General features: G+C 33.5%; 1 protein-coding gene across 2 annotated transcripts in view; it reads right to left on the bottom strand.

Moving 5' to 3' along the window:
* Positions 1–16,968, bottom strand: part of VPS13A (vacuolar protein sorting 13 homolog A) — a 282,305-nt gene that overhangs the window by 236,355 nt on the left and 28,982 nt on the right. For both annotated transcript variants that reach the window (XM_086415617.1, XM_086415618.1), the window contains exons 3-10: positions 16,130–16,172; positions 12,273–12,368; positions 11,901–12,002; positions 7,616–7,725; positions 6,828–6,887; positions 4,997–5,056; positions 4,687–4,767; positions 1,367–1,424 (exon numbers count right to left, since the gene is read on the bottom strand). In XM_086415617.1, coding sequence (XP_086271743.1) covers positions 1,367–1,424; positions 4,687–4,767; positions 4,997–5,056; positions 6,828–6,887; positions 7,616–7,725; positions 11,901–12,002; positions 12,273–12,368; positions 16,130–16,172 — 610 coding nt within the window. The remainder of the gene's footprint in view (positions 1–1,366; positions 1,425–4,686; positions 4,768–4,996; positions 5,057–6,827; positions 6,888–7,615; positions 7,726–11,900; positions 12,003–12,272; positions 12,369–16,129; positions 16,173–16,968) is intronic.

The raw sequence follows: 16,968 nt of genomic DNA, 5'->3' as shown, positions 1-16,968 counted from the left end.
CAGTGGTCATGTATGGATGTGAGAGTTGGACTGTGACGAAAGCTGAGCGCCGAGGAATTGATGCTTTTGAACTGTGGTGTTGGAGAAGACTCTTGAGAGTCCCTTGGACTGCAAGGAGATCCAACCAGTCCATTCTAAAGGAGACCAGTCCTGGGTGTTCTTTGGAAGGAATGATGCTAAAGCTGAAACTCTAATACTTTCGCCACCTCATGCGAATAGTTGACTCACTAGAAAAGACCCTTATGCTGGGAGGGATTGGGGGCAGGAGGAGAAGGGGACGACAGAGGATGAGATGGCTGGATGGCATCACCAACTCGATGGACACGAGCTTGGGTGAACTCTGAGAGTTGATGATGGAGAGGGGGGCCTGGTGTGCTGCAGTTCATGGGGTCGCAAAGAGTCGGACATGACTGAGCGACTAAAATGAACTGAGAGGACATGGGAGAGATATTGCAGGGGGGAAGGAGTTATGCTTTGTGGTACTACTGTGCTCATTCAGCAGACTCTTGCTGTGCCATGGTTCCAATACACAGCTCTTAAAGAAAATGGCTTCTCCAGTGTCCAGGTCCTGCAGCACAACAGATATCTTCAGCACTAGACTCCTGCAGCACACAGCACCACCCAAGAGCCAGCAAATTCTCTTAATACATTGCTCAGGAGGTTTTAGAGTAGAGTACCTTCTGGAGACAACTCTCCACAAGACTTCCTAGTGGGTCAATTTCCCAAAAGTTCCTTCAGGGTAATTTACAAGTTTTACCAATAGGGCATCAGGGACTCCCCTGCCAGTCAGTGACCCACAGCAATCCCCTCTCCAACAAGTTCTAGATCTCAGTGTTGAAGGAGACAGACGCACTTCTTTGGGCACTCCACCTAACTCCCAGGGTAAAGGCTGTTTCTTCTAGCTATTGGGATGGCCAAAAAGTTCACTCAGATCTTTCCGTAAGATGCTACAGAAAAATTTAAACAAACATTTTGGCCAATCCCATACTATTCTTGCATTCCTTAGTGTTCTCTCTACACTTTGTTAGCCAATCCCTTGTTACTCTAATACCCTCTTATATTTAGTAATTCTTCATAAATACTTTCCGTTCTCAAATTACTATGTGCTTCCTGTCTCTTCGTCAGACTCTGAATGAAACAGCCAGAAATGACAGTAGGGTAAAGGCGAAATAAGTCAAAATTAAACTGATATATTTGAGAATCATCAACACACATGATACAGCAAAGTATTTTGCTTTTGTGTATATATTAGAAATACATTTAATTTTATGAGAAAATCAACATGAAATACCACAGTGACATCAACAATATTCATTTCAAATTTATACTGATTAAATTGTACATTTATCTTATGAAATTTACTTACCAAAATCATAACCTTCTGGAACAATATTTTCATCAACAATGCCATTCCTCAGGCTGCTCTATTAAAAGTCAAATTGATATTACTTATATTCATGCTAATACTAGTATATGCAAAAATGTTTAAAAGCAATTTTAAAAAATAACTCAAACTTAGGAGAGTATAGCTAAGAAAATATTAAAGTGACTAAATACTATTTCATCAAACTACTATTATGTAAGAAGGCTCTAGAAATTATTAAGATAGGAATGTATTTATATATATTTGCATACAAGCACATACACAAAATTTCATAAAATTCAACATCTCTTTAAGACAAAACAAAGTGGGTACAAAAGTAACATATCTCAATATAATGAAGGTCAGAGATGACAAGCCCACAACTATCATCATACTCAAGGGTGAAAAGCTGAAGGCTTCTCTTCTAAGATCAGGAACAAGACAAAGATGCTCATTTTTACCACTTTTATTCGACACAGTATTAGAAGTCCTAGCCAGAGAAATTAGGTAAGAAAAATAAATAAAGCATACAAGTTGGAAAGGAAGAAGTAAACTTTCACTATTTGCAAATGACATAATAATATATGGAAAACCCTGAAGTCTCCACCAAAAACTGCTAAAACTAATAATGAATTAAAGTTGCAGGATACAAAAATCAATATACAGAAATCTGTGGTATTTCTGTACACTAATAACAAACTATCAGAAAGAAAAAATAACAATTCCATTTACAATTGCATTAAAATGTAAGAATACACTTCACCATGGAGGTAAAAGGCTTGTACCCTGAAAACGACAAGGCACTGAGGAACAAAAATAAAAAGGACACTAACTAATGGAAAGATATTTCATGCTCATGAATTAGAATAAGTAATACTGTTAAAGATTCATATTACCCAAAGCAATCTGCAGATATGTTGCAATCTCCATCAAAATACCAACAGCATTTCTCACAGAAAAAACAATATTAAAATTCATATGGAACCACAAAAGAACCCAAATAGCCAAAGCAATCCTGAGAAAGAACAAAGCTGGAGTTGTCATCTTCCCTGATATCTAACTATATTACAAAGCTAACAGTATTAGTATCTGTCACACAAACAGACACACAGATCAACAGACCAGAACAGACAACTCAGAAATAAACCCATGCATATATGGTCCAAAAATCACTGCAGAAAGTGACTGCAGCCATGAAATTAAAAGACGCTTGCTCCTTGGAAGAAAAGTCATGACAAACCGAGACAGCATATTAAAAAGCAGAGACCTCACTTTGCCAACAAAGGTCCATATAGTCAAAGCTATGGTTTTCCCAGTTGTACACAATGTACAGTTGTGAGAGGTGGACCATAAGGAAGGCTGAAAGCTAAAGAATTGATGGTTTCTAACTGTGGTGCTGGAAAAGACTCCTGAGCGTCCCTTGGACAGCAAGGAGATCAAACCAGTCAATCCTAAAGGAAATCAACCCTGAATATTCATTGGAAGGACTGATGGCTGAAGTTGAAGCTCCAATACTTTGGTCACCTGATGTGACACGTTGACTCATTAGAAAAGATCCTGATGCTGGGAAAGATTGAGGGCAGGAGGAGGAGTGAGTAAGAGAGGATAAGATGGTTGGATGGCATCACCAATTCAACAGACATGAGTTTGAGCAAAGTCTGGGATATAGTGAAGGGCAGGAAAGCCTGACACGCTGCAGCACATGGAGTTGCAAAGAGTCAGACACAACTTAGCAACTGAACAACAACATACAGAGTCAGTTACAACTTATGACCAAGGAGTCAAGAACATACAATGGGAAAAGGACACTCTCTTCAATAAGTGGTTTTGAGAAAACTTGACAGCTATTTGAGAATGAAATCTGACTACCTTACACGATAAATGAAAATAACTCAAAATGGATTAAAGACTTGAACATAAGGCCTGAAACCATAAAAACTCCAGAAGAAAATAGGTGGTAAGCTCCCTGACATCAGTTTTAGCAATAAGTTTTTAGATTTAACAGCAAAAGCAACAAAAGCAAAAATAATCAAACTGACTACATCAAATTAATAGCTTTTGCACAGCAAAGAAAACTATCAAATACACGAAAAGGAAACCTATGGATGAAAGAAAATATATGAAAATATTATATCTGATAAGGAGCTAATATCTGAAATATATAGTGAACCCATATAACTCAAAAGCAAAAAAACTCAAACAACCCAATTAAAAATTTCAAAATAGAAGTACAGATGGCTAACAGATACATGGAAAGATGCTCATCATCCCTAATCATTAGAGAAATGTAAACCAAAACACAATGAAATACCACCTTACGCTTGTTAGAATAGCTATTATCAAAAACCAAAAAAATTATAAATGTTGGTGAAAATGTGGAGAAAAGAAAACCCTTCTGCTCTGTTGGTGGGATGCAAATTGGTGCAGACCCTATGGACAATATGGAAGGACCTCAAACAATTAAAAAACGGAACTATCATATAACCCGACAGCTCCACTTCTGAGAAGAAAATAAACATCCAACTTGAAAGCATATCTGCACTCCATGTTCACTGCAGCATTATTCATAATAACCAAGATATAGAAATAACATAAATATCCATCAAGAGTGAACGAAGAAAATGTTTTATACACACACACACACACTAAAGTGAAATCTTGCCATTGGGACAACACAAATGGACCTTGAGGCATTACACTAAGTGAAATAGCTTAAAGACAGAAAAACAAACATATCTTGCTTTTATGTGGAATTTAGAAGAAAAAATAACATAGAGAACAGATCGATGGTTGCAGGGAAGTGGGGAGGGAGGTACTGATAGGAAGGGAAAAAAATTGACAAAGGGAGTCAAGAAGTCCAAACTTTCAGTTATAAAATAATATTTATTAACTCATGGAGATGTAATTATACAGCATGGTGACTATCATTAATAATACTGTGTTGCATATTCAAAAGTTGTTATGAGTAAATCTTGCAAGTTCTTATCACAAGAAAAACAACTGTATAATTACATATGGTGATGGATTAACTAGACTTATTGTGTTGATCATTTTGCAATATATACAAATATCAAAACATTATGTTGCAGACGTAACTAACAAATGTTTCGTATCAGTTATACCAAAAAGGTATGTTTATATATGTCTATGTACAAACATATATATTCACCTACTGCTGGAAATTTTAATGGATTTTTGCCTAGGAAAAAAAGGACCACTGACTAACATATTATCTACAGTATGTTAGATAAATGACAAAGAATAAAACTATGCAAAATATGATACCAAAGATATATATGCACGTATCAAAAAAATTTACTTACCACTGATTCATCATAATTACTAAGATAAAACAACTGAGTCTTCACATTCCAATAGGCAAAAAGGTTATCCAATCGGATTAACTGAAAATAAATCAAATTTATTATAAGCCTAATTTTCAATGAAGATTCTTTAGCACATGCTTTTTCAGAAGTCTCAAATAATTGGTCATATAACACTTAAGTCAATACAATTCATAAAAATCCTTATCTATGTATTATCACTTGTCTTAAAAGTATCTTTTGTCAAGCCCATTGACTGACAAAACATAGTATTTTTTGTTTTGTCAAAAATAAACATTGTTTATTTTACCTTACGAAATAATTTCTCAGTTTCATCATGTAAACATGGAATCCAGTATTGATCAGTTGTCTGAAAAGGAAAAAAAGAAGCAGTAAAAACTGTCACTTGCATGTGAAATGGCAGAGTGATAAACAGAATCTATCCTGCCCTAGACCAATCTACCATTAAAATGTCCTTGAAAACATAACATTTAGTCAAAGAATATTAACTGAATATTCTGTATTCAAGAATCCCATTGCCTGGTGAAAAACAAACTAGAAAGCAAACTACAAACTGGTTAAGTGCCATTATGGAGGTTAAATATGCAGTACTCTGGGAGAATAAAGTCCATAACTAAAGACTCCACAGTAGGAGCCTCAATTTCAGGTATGTGATGGTGAAAGTGATACATAACCTACTAAGTGACACATTAATGGAAGTTATCAATTCTAAATTTAGTAGGGAATATGATTCATGGTAGGAAGATATCTGAATGTATGGTATGTTCAAAGAACTGAAGTAGCCCAATACGGCCCAAGAACATATTCAAAACATAGAAAAGAGGTAAAATCAGGTGTCCTACCTAGGGTCAGATTACACAGGGATTATAAACTATTTTGACAAAATTATAGACTTTAAAAGCAATAAATTGCTATCAAATGCTTATATTTATAAGATGGTTTTCATTTTTTCTAGAGAACTAAATGGACTGGAACAGTGGTGCTCAAATTTTATCATGCAATTAGGATGACCTGGAGGGATTTTTAAACAAAACAGCTGGGTCTCAGCCTGAGTTTGCAATTGAGTATGGCTTGGGTGGGGGACAAGTTTCCAAATACCTCCAAAACCAGTGGTGAAAACCACTGCTGACACTGTTACCAATCACCTTCACAATGCCAGATCCAATGGCTAATTTTCCAACCTTATTTTTCACTGTTACAATAGCATTTGACAGTTTACCTCACCCAACTTTATTGAGTAACTTTTCACTTGACTTTTCTCTTTTCCTGTTTGAGGTAGATCCAAATTTTAAAAACCATACACAAAAACTGAATGAACATAAAAAACAAAAGCATATAATGAAATACTATACAGCAGCTGAACTGAATCAATTAAACTACATGTGGCAATAAACACGTCACAAACAATGTGTAGCAAAAAAGGAAACTCAGAAGAATCATGTAACATTTACATGAACTTTTAAAAATCTACCAAATACTACACATTTTTAATGGATATACAGTGTAAAGTTTAAAAATGTAAGATGTTTACCTCTTGGGTGGGAGAGAAGAGTGGAGCAGAATACAAAAGGAATTTAAACTTTATTCATAACAGCTTATTCTTTAAAAGTATTTAAAATTTAAACTAAATGACAAACTTAACTATCATCCATTCTGGATACAAGCAAGTGTCTCATAATTCTTATGTTCTCCTACAGTTTTAAAGTTTCTTAATTAAAAAACTAAACAGGAAGAAAGTATGCCACAATTACTAGTAATAGTGATGATGAAATGATTTGATTCTGTATACTTTCCACAACTAATCAAAGATTTTGAAATGAAACATTACTTTTATTTTGTACTTATGCATTTAAAATTCAGAATGGATTTTTTAAAGTAAAATAAGTATGAAATATCATAATTGGCAAATAGTCTCTCACATATGAAACTAAATTTGATTATCAACCATTTTTTAAATATGAAACTACCTACCCCCAGTTTCAATCCAGTCTATGTACTTTCTGTATGAATTCTATATAGATACCTACTCCTGATGCTGGCATACATTAAGTAGTTATTAGTAATTTAATTAACTATACTACAAAACTAAATATGGTTAAAATTTTTTTTAAACCAAGTACCTGCATGCTGAGATTCTGAAGGGAAATACCAAATGACAGAGGGTTTTCTCGATTTGTGACCTAAAGAGGAAGGAGAGTAAATTTTACTCAGATTTTTAGTAGATGGACAAAATTTATATTGTAGAAAAAGTTCACTTTCTGGTAAGTAAGCTATTTCAAACATTCATAAACATTTTCCTAGTTTCTGGAATAATTTTTATTTCTACATTTTTCCTAACTACATATAAAGTACCAATGTATTAGTGTGGTACAATAATAATGTATCAATATAATGTTGCCGCAGTCCATGGGATCACAAAGAGACATGACTTAGCAACTGAACAAAAAAATACTCTTTTTCAATCTACAAAAAAGAAGTTTATTAAAAATGAGATTGACCCTCACAACAGAGCTGTGAGAAGCCAACAATGATGTGTTTGAGATACAATATATGATCTATTTGAAATCAAACAATTAGTTAAGTCTAACTAATGATTCCTAAACCATTGCTTTTTCCAGGAAGTAAACACAGTATAAAGTATTTTAAAAACATGTAACTGCTAAATCTACCAAAGGTGATAATAAGAAAGAAATTTTCCTTCATTATCTGATGCTTGAACATTTTAGAAAAGTGTAATCAAGGCACTGAGGACTGCAAATTACAACTAATTATAAAAAATAAAGATCATGTCATGTTCAGCTCTATATCCCTCCACTTGCCAGCATCTCATATGTTGACCACTACAGAGCAGGTGTCAATAAACAGCCAAATAAATATAAAAACAGTTATTACCTATTAAAATACTTACATCATCTTCATAGCGAATATGGATGTTGGAAATTTTCACTTGAAGATTTTTTATGATCTGGGTAATTAATTTTTCTGTGAAAGTGTCCTGTTTCTCCACAAGCTGTTTTTCTACAATTGCAAATATTCATTTTTAATATGAATGAAAAAAACATTCTATGAGTATCTGTATTGAAATAACAGAAATGCTACCTTCTTAAAGAAAGAAATCTGTAATTAGACTATTAAGTCTCCTTTCCAAGTATCTTATATACCAAAAGACTTTCCTGGGTGACTAAATGCACACAGTTTTCAAAACCTACTTTCTTGTCCAAACTAATGCTTATCATGTAGAATTTATTGGCATCAAATTTTATAATTTCTGTAGGTATACCTGAGTACATAAGGACATGAAAAACAGTAAGATTATTAGGTAAGAATTATAACAGGATCATATTAGAAGAGTCAGAAACAGTAGCAAAGAAAGAATCTCCCTTAAAATTTGTACTATCATCATAAGGTGTCTGTGGATAGAAGTATAAAACAGCTGAATATGCTCCTTCTCTAATAAACACAAAATAGGAAGATATAAGATTCTCTCCCTCTCCCCTTTTAAGCAAAAATGAAAGATGTTCATTTGTTTCATTTTTCAAAATGAGATTAAACAATCTTCTTCAATACTTTCTAGGAAAATAGAAAGAATAAAAAATCGAGGTTCCTAATTTTTTTTAATATGCTGATAACCACTAATTACTAACACTTTTGCCCCCACTTAAAAATGCCAATGAAAGCGATCTTTTTCTAGTCCTATTTCACCTGTATACACTTATTATTTATCTTTTCCTCTAATGACCTGCTGCTGCTAAGTCACTTCAGTCGTGTCCAACTCTTAGCGACCCCATGGACTGCAGCCTACCAGGCTCCTCCGTCCCTGGGATTCTCCAGGCAAGAACACCGGAGTGGGGTGCCATTGCCTTCTCCGACTACTTCCTAATTCAGCTGACCCAGAAAGTCTCAGAGAAAGAAAAGCTGATGAAGGTATTCTCATACTTGCATCAAAGGGAAGCATGAGTGAACGAACATACTGAACAGGACTTTAGAATTAATAAACAGAAGTAGAAAAAAACTCTTTGAAGATGAGAGTTTTTTATTTTAAATGTTGAATCCCACCACTACCTAATAAAATCCTCTGCTCTATAAATTTAGTTATTCAATTAAATGCTAAATTTTTCTTTCCCTATCAACTAGTTTCTTTCGGACTTCCTTACCCAGCTCAGATTCCTTAATACATTATTTCACCAACATTTTAAACTCTTCTGCTTTCTTTTTTCTCCTTTTTCTTCTGTCAATAAAGTTCCAAGCCGACACAAATCCAAATTCTACTTTTTATATAAACGTGTATGCCTTGCCAGGTGAGTAGGGGAGAAGAAAATTACCACAAAACAGACTGCAATTACTTTAAGTTAGTCATTACCAACTTCAACTAACCAACAACCTTACTACATTTCTCCAATCAACTTGTTCACACTCCAGAGTAACCATCTTAAAATTCCTCTTGGTACTCTTCAAAAGTCCAACAATTCTTTCACTGCTCTTTTTACTCTTAGCAAACCACTTTACAACTATGAAGAAACCAAAGCTTCCTCTCTGCAATCATCACTAAATCGAAATAGCAATTTCTAAGGTAACCAAGGACCTCCATGTCATAAATAAAATGATTATTTCTTAATCCTCAATATACCTGATAAATCAGCAGGATCTGACATATTCTTCACTTTCCAAACCACTCTTTTCCCATCGAAATGTAACCTCCAAATTTCCTACTGTAATACTTACCTAACCACTCTTTCTTGGTCTTTTTTTTTTTTTTTTTTTTTTTTGCTGTTTTCCTCCTCTACACAATCCTTAAATGTTGGCTTTCTTTAGGGCTTAGTTCTAGAAATGTTTCTCTTCTCATTTTATACTGTTGCTGCAGAGAATCTCATCCATACCTTACAGCCTGAACTATCTTCCTAACGCTGACAACTCTCAAAAGTATATTGAATAATGCAGGAAGTAAGATATGATCACAGAGTAGTTGGTACATTCAGTAAACTACAAATAGGCCAGTATGGCTGGAACAAAGAACAGAAAAGATATGAAAGGGATGGGGTCAGTAAAAGGCTGGAAAGGTAGACAAGATTCAAGTCATAAGAGCAACAAAGTATTTTGTTGAAGAGTTCAAAATTCTATCTGATAACAGGTATAATGGATGAATCTTAAGCATGGCCATTTATATTTTAGATTTAAGTATAACTAGGAGGCACTTCTAGTTATACTCATGCAAACATGAGTTTGCATCTATTTTTCTCTTCCTCAGTAAAACCCCATGAAGGCAAAAGGGGAAAAATGGATAAATCTCCAAGACAAAAAGAAAAGAGTGTAGAAGAATAAGAGAAAGCTTAAAAAATTCAGAAGCTGGAAAGCAGATGGGCTTAGACAACATGACAGAAGAAGAAATTTGATCTCAAATGCCCATAAATTGAGATGCCAATAAAATACAATATGAGCTAAAAAAAGAACCCTGGGAAGATTCAGTAACTGGAATCCTCTGAAAATATAAATGGCAAAGAGGTGGAAGAAGAAGGTGATCATATAAGGATTGGCTTAAAGTCTGTATATTGAGTAGTTAGATTTCTAGGTATCCTTCCTCTTCCAATCCACAGGATCAAGCAATTATCCTTTTTCCCACTCCATAAGAAGCAAATGTTTATTCTGGAGACAATAAAACTGACAGGCTCCAGACTCTGAGACTATGTATGTGAAGGTACAAGGAAATCCATCATGCCAAAATGGACATACTAAGTAAAAGGTCTATGTAATAAATGTTAAGACCCACATCCAACTGCTAATCAAAACTAGGGATCTGACTTCCCATGATAAGCAAATGGTCAATAAGCAGACAAAAAGATGCTAAAATACTAATTTTTACACACAGATACACAATGGAATCTTATTCAGCCTTAAAAAGAAAACTGTGACAAATGCTACAACATGGATAAACCTTGAAGACATAAAGTGAAAGTAAAGTCACTCAGTCCTGTCCGACATTATGAAGACATAATACTTTACATGGGGAAATAAACCACTGAAGAAAATACAAATACTATATGATTCCACTTGCATGATTACTCAGAACAGTCAAAACCAAACAGACAAAAAGCAAAATTGCAGTTTTTCCCGGGTCTGGGGGTAAAGGGGGAAAGAATGGGTGTGTTATTGTCTATCGAGTGTAAAGTTTCAATTTTACAAGATGAAAAGAGATATGGGGAGAGATGATGATAGTGGATGCAATACAATAAATGTATTTAATACCACTGAACTACTTAAAAGTCATTAAGAAGGCAAATTTTATATGAACACTACAATAAAAAATTTTTTAAAAAAAAGAGGATGAGGGTATGGATGAAAGACAATAGAGATGAAAACATAAGAAGTATTGCCAGGAATTGTGGTAAATCTCCTTTTTTTAATGCCTTTTTTTAACTTGTTTGCCAACCAGTAAATCGTTTATTATTGCTTTCTTTTTATTTAAAAAGTAAGTTAATGGCAAGGACATTTTGAGCAGTACACACACAACTCTTCTAAGATGCTTAGCATCAAAGGATGGAGGAGCATAAGCTAACCATAGGAACATGACTTGATGCTTAAAAGATAAGAGAGGCTATGGCATATTTACATGTCAAAGAGAAAGCTTCACTAGAAGGAAAAGTTAAGAGTCAGAGTACAGGAGTGTAGATGTTGATGGTTATATAAAGAACTCCTACCATTACTCCATTATCATCAACAGCAATAAGTGGAAAGGGGTTAGATTTCTGCAGGACATCTCTAATACTAACAAAAGAAGGGGACTAAAGTAATGGACCATTTTGGTCTAAGCTGAACAGGAATGTATGTGACGCCAGAGGGTAAACAGATTTGGAAATATATCAAGAAACTAAGTATCTCCAAAAGGTGAAGAACTGATAAAAGTGGAATAAGGAAGAGAAGACTAGAAAGGTAAAAAAAAAAAAACCTCATGAAATTAACTACTAAAAAACTAACCTCATCCTTATAAGTTTGGAATATTATTTGCACTAAGGTAAATTTCTATAAGGTAAAATTTCTATAAACATGATAAAACATAGAAACCACATTAAAATTCTTGTAATAAGACTATCATATTTTTAAAGTAATCTCAGTGCTTCCAGAAGAAAATAATATAGTAATGTAATAAATATTTAGCTCTTTTCTGCTTTTCTTATTACCATTCTTATTGTTATCTTTACCTTGATCAGCTACTTTTCGTTTTGCTTCTTCTATTCTTTTCAATTCCTGTTGCTTTGCTTCAAAGAGTTGTTTTTCTTCTTTTATAGGATCATATTTTATTCCTGCAGAAAGTATAAAAAAGGAAGACTCTTAATTACCTTAAATTTAAATATACTCATTCCAAAAATATCCTGCAAAATAATCACTAATTCAAAGTTCACAAAAATTGAGGGTAAAAACCAATTTACTTTATATTACCAAAATAACACATTTAAATATTAAAAAAGCTCAAAAAATTCACCAAAATTATTTGAACAAATTATCAAATATAAAGATTTTTTCACATTAAAAAAAGGAGTAATTGAAATGACAATGTTTAAAATTTGACTTACTAGAAGAAGGCACTATGAGTAAATAAACGCCTTCCAATACAGCTTCAACTGGTTGGGTATAAAGGTTTTTCCATGGAATTATAAGATTAAGAGTACCTATATGAAAAAAAAGAAAAAATATTATTCTTTCAATCTAGATTTACTATCAGCCTATTTTCTATCAAGCACTAAGGGAGATAACAAAGTAGTCTTTGACTTTACGAGCTCATTAACTTTATAGAAAGCTATTTTACAACAATAAACTAAAAGTCTTTTTAGTGATGATTTGAAATTATCTGTATTAGTATTGTTGGAAAATCTACTAAAAAATGTTCTAAATATTTACAAGTTTCTATTGTGGTGATATGTACCACAAACCTATCAGTATTATCCTTCCGTTAATCAATAATCTTTGATAAAATAAGATTGATTTGTACCAATTCTTATTCAAAATCTCTAAATATTTTTCTTATACGATAAAAAGGAAGATTACATACTTTATACAAGTATATTTTATAGCGATTTTACACACTATGTACATATTTGTATATATATGATATTTGTATAAGTATGATTATCATAAGTGTATATACTCATAAATTCCTATGATAATAATCAAGGATCCTGGGCAATATTAGAAAATCATTTCAACTAATAAAAATATTTTGCTACAACCCAACAGCAAAGTATTTTAAAAGCATTAGATTTCTTAAACTAAAGAATATGATGTAAAGGACTCATTATACTATTAATTCTAGTTTTATGTATTTTATGTATTTAGTATATGTAGAAAACTTCTACAATAATTTTTAATATTAAAAAATATTTTTAGAAAGTATGAATCTCTAGATTTAAAATTAGTTGTCATGATCAGGGAAGGAAAAGACTTACTAAATACATTATTGGTGCATTAACTCCTTAGAAGGAAACCTACGACAAATCTAGACAGTGTATTAAAAACCAAAAACATCACTTTACCAACAAAGGTCAGCATAATCTAAGCTATGGTTTTTCCAGAAGTGATGTATAGATGTGAGAGTTCAACCATAAAGAAGGCTGAGCACCCAAGAATTGATGCTTTTGAATTATGGTGCTAGAGAAGACTTGAGAGTCCCTTGGACTGCCTGGACCAGTCAATCCTAAAGGAATCAGTCCTGAATATTCACTGGAAGGACTGATGCTGAGGCTAAAGCTCCAATACTCTGGCTACCTGATGTGAAGAGTCAACTCACTGGAAAAGACCCTGATGCTGGGAAAGATTGAAGGCAAAAGGAGAAGAGGGGAGCAGAGGATGAAATGGTTAGATGGTATCAACGACTCAGTGGACATGAATTTGAGCAAACTCCAGGAGATAGTGAAGAACAGGGAAGCCTGTGCTGCAGTCCATGGAGTCTCAAAGAGTCAGACACAACTTAGTGACTGAAAAACAATACTACATACTTAGACATACTGTATTATATAACTCCAAAAACCCATGTTTTTAAAAATGCCAAATCAAGAAAAAGATTTCTCCATACTAATTTAGAGAAAAATAAACTACCTGACTTCTAAAAGAGGAATAGCTTTCTAAGTTTTAAAATCAGAGAAGATAGTGACCATTTTAAATTTCTATACTACCAATATACCATTTGTACCACTAAGCATTTGTTTTAAACCAAATCATTTTTTCCTTCCTTATGAAGGGCAGGCTTCTTATTATAGAAAATTTAGAAAAATCAGAAAAAATACATAAGAAGGTACTTTAAAAATCTTCCACATGAAAACAATTACTTTGAAAGTATGTATGTAAGTATATTTGATATGTATGCAATTCTGCATCTTAAATGAGGAAAACTTTGAAAAATCAGTAAGATTAACAACCCCCATTAATGGCAAGGGGACAATATGTTCTTATAAAACTGGTTGCACCACTACATCACTCATTTGGAAATGTGTACTTCATTTAGCAGACTGTGTTCCTACTATAAGCCAAGTATTGTGCTAAGTGAAGATATTAAAATTTTAAAATTAAATCCACTTCTCAAAAAACTTACTGTCTAGAAGAAAAAATAATGATATTAAATAATGGCAGTTTCTATGATAGAGATATGCAAATGAAACCTTAAATGACTCTCAAGATTATCTTATGTATTAGGTATCAGTTCAGTGTACTTTCTACCACCTTACATTAACACTGAAAATTTACCCTGTCATCATTTTTAAACATGGTCAGAAAAGAAAAGAGAAAACAGAAATAATGAAGGCACTAAATGAAAGCAAGTCTACCTACTGTCCTTATATCGTTTTCTAGAATAGATGTTAAATTTATATACACTGATTTACAATGATCATAGTTATAAAATTCAATGACTTTCAAAATACTTTCAAAAAGTATATGAAAATGTTTACTGTAAATTTTTGGACCAATAGAAATAAGATTACATTGTTCAAATTTTGTAATATGCAATATTGAGAAATAAGGGAGGTCAAATCAATATGGATTATGAGGAATCTTTATTAATGATAATTTAAAAATATATAAAATCCTACATACACCATGATTACAAGTCAAAATGTTCACATGTAAAAAACCTTATAAAAATTTGCAAAAATAAATATACTAGGTAGAAAAGTAATGGGTGACATTTTCCCCATTTTATTTATACTAAGTAGTGTTTAAATTATGGGGGCAAAAGGAAGAAGAGAAACAGAATTAAGAGTCCTAGCAATGTAAATGAAAAAAGCTTCTTTGGCATATGGTCTAATAACAACTATAAGAGCACAAAATTGTGGAGATTTTCATTAGGTAATTTATATAAGCTTTCAAAACACCTTATTCTCCAAGTGACACCAATACATTGCAATAACATTATATAAATTCTTCTACACAAATTATCTGCATACTACTACTTTTAAGTCACAGATAATAATACTATAATCTTGCACAATATGTAAACCAATAGTTTAAACAACAAAGTTAAAACAATAAACTGAAATAATTTAAGAAATGAAACATATATGTCTTTATTAAACACATTTGAATCAATTTCTGCTCAATGTAATTCTGCTCAACCAGTATATGTAAACTACAAAAACTAGAAATGTAATACAACAAAATTAGCATAGTGTTTCCTAGAAAACTAACAGAACAGAAACCAGGTTTTTGACTGGTTCCTGACCAAACTGCCTGGAGGATCCAGACCCAATTCCTTATACCACTTATCCATGGCCAATCAGAATACAGCAATGATAACTAGTCAGAAACTTAAGAAACTGAGACAGTCATGCTCTCCACTAGTTTTAATGCTTTGGATCTCAACTCATTTCAACACTTAACAAGATGTATAATTTCACAAGTATTGGGGCTTCCCTGGTGGCAGGGGTTAAGAATCCACCTTGCAATGCAAGGGACACTGGTTTGATCCCTGGTCCAGGAAGACACTACATGCCACTGGGCAACTGGGCATGTGTACCAAAACTACTGAGCCCACACTGCACTCTGGAGCCCACAAGTTCTAACTACTAAGCCCATGTTACAACTACTGAAGCCCATGTGCCCTAGAGCCTGTACTCCACAACAAAAGAAACTGCTGCAATGAGAAGCCCTCACAGCACACCGAGAGAGTAGCTCCCACTCACCACAACTAGGGAAAGCTCGCCTGCAACAACGAAGCCCCAGTACAGCTAGAAATATGTTTTTAAAGTATTTCACAGGTATTCAACAGGGATATATGGACCACAACAGACATTAAGTTACACAACAAAGTTTTATATAGGTGAAAACACATGATTCTTTTAATTTATGCTCAGAAACATTATATCACATTATAGAGATACTAGACATATTATTCTGGTTACATGTCTAACAGGAGGACATACAAATAACAAAGACAGCTTACCTATATGGCCAACTTTAATTTTAAATGGTACGTCCAGTTGACTCTACAAAAAAATATATATGCAAAATCTTAGTACATACACAGTTTGCAAAACACATAACTAATTTTTTCTTCCCAAGATTACTTAAGGGATTTAAGTTAACTTAGCCTGGTAGGCTGTAGTCCATGGGATCGCTAAGAGTCAGACACGACTGAGTGACTTCACTTTCACTTTTCACTTTCATGCATTGGAGAAGGAAATGGCAACCCACTCCAGTGTTCTTGCCTGGAGAATCCCAGGGACGGGGGAGCCTGGTGGGCTGCCATCTATGGGATCGCACAGAGTCAGACACGACTGAAGCGACTTAGCAGCAGCAGCAGCAGCAACATCTTCTCTTTACCTTCAATACTTATTTAAGTTTCTAAATACATAACTGCAATATCTTCAAATCCATAAAATTCAGAGCCTGATCACCTTAAACAGCGAAAGATTCTACAGCAATACTGACCACCAAAGTTACTCATACCAGAATCACTACAGCTTTTACACTGTTTGAAAAAGAAAACAAAGTGGGAAATTTCACTGTCAGTGTGTATTTGAAGGGAAACTAAACCACTAGTGCAAAAAATGTCCTCAAATAAATTTCTCCTCATTCAATAGGAGAAAAGACAACCTTTTCAATAAATGGTACTAGGATAACTGGATATCCACTTGCAAAAAGAATGTAGTTGACCCTTATCTTATACCATATATGAAAATTAACTCGGAATGAACCAAAGATCTAATGTAAGAACTAAAACTATAAAATGTTCAGAAGAAAACAAAATCATGTGATTTCTTGGATATCACATGAAAACCA

This window comes from Bos grunniens, chromosome 8 (assembly GCF_055505025.1).
Source record: "Bos grunniens cultivar Pamir isolate PY7600 chromosome 8, Bosgru_T2T1.0, whole genome shotgun sequence".
Taxonomy (NCBI): Eukaryota; Metazoa; Chordata; class Mammalia; order Artiodactyla; family Bovidae; genus Bos; species Bos grunniens.
This window is presented reverse-complemented; position numbering and strand designations above follow the sequence as displayed.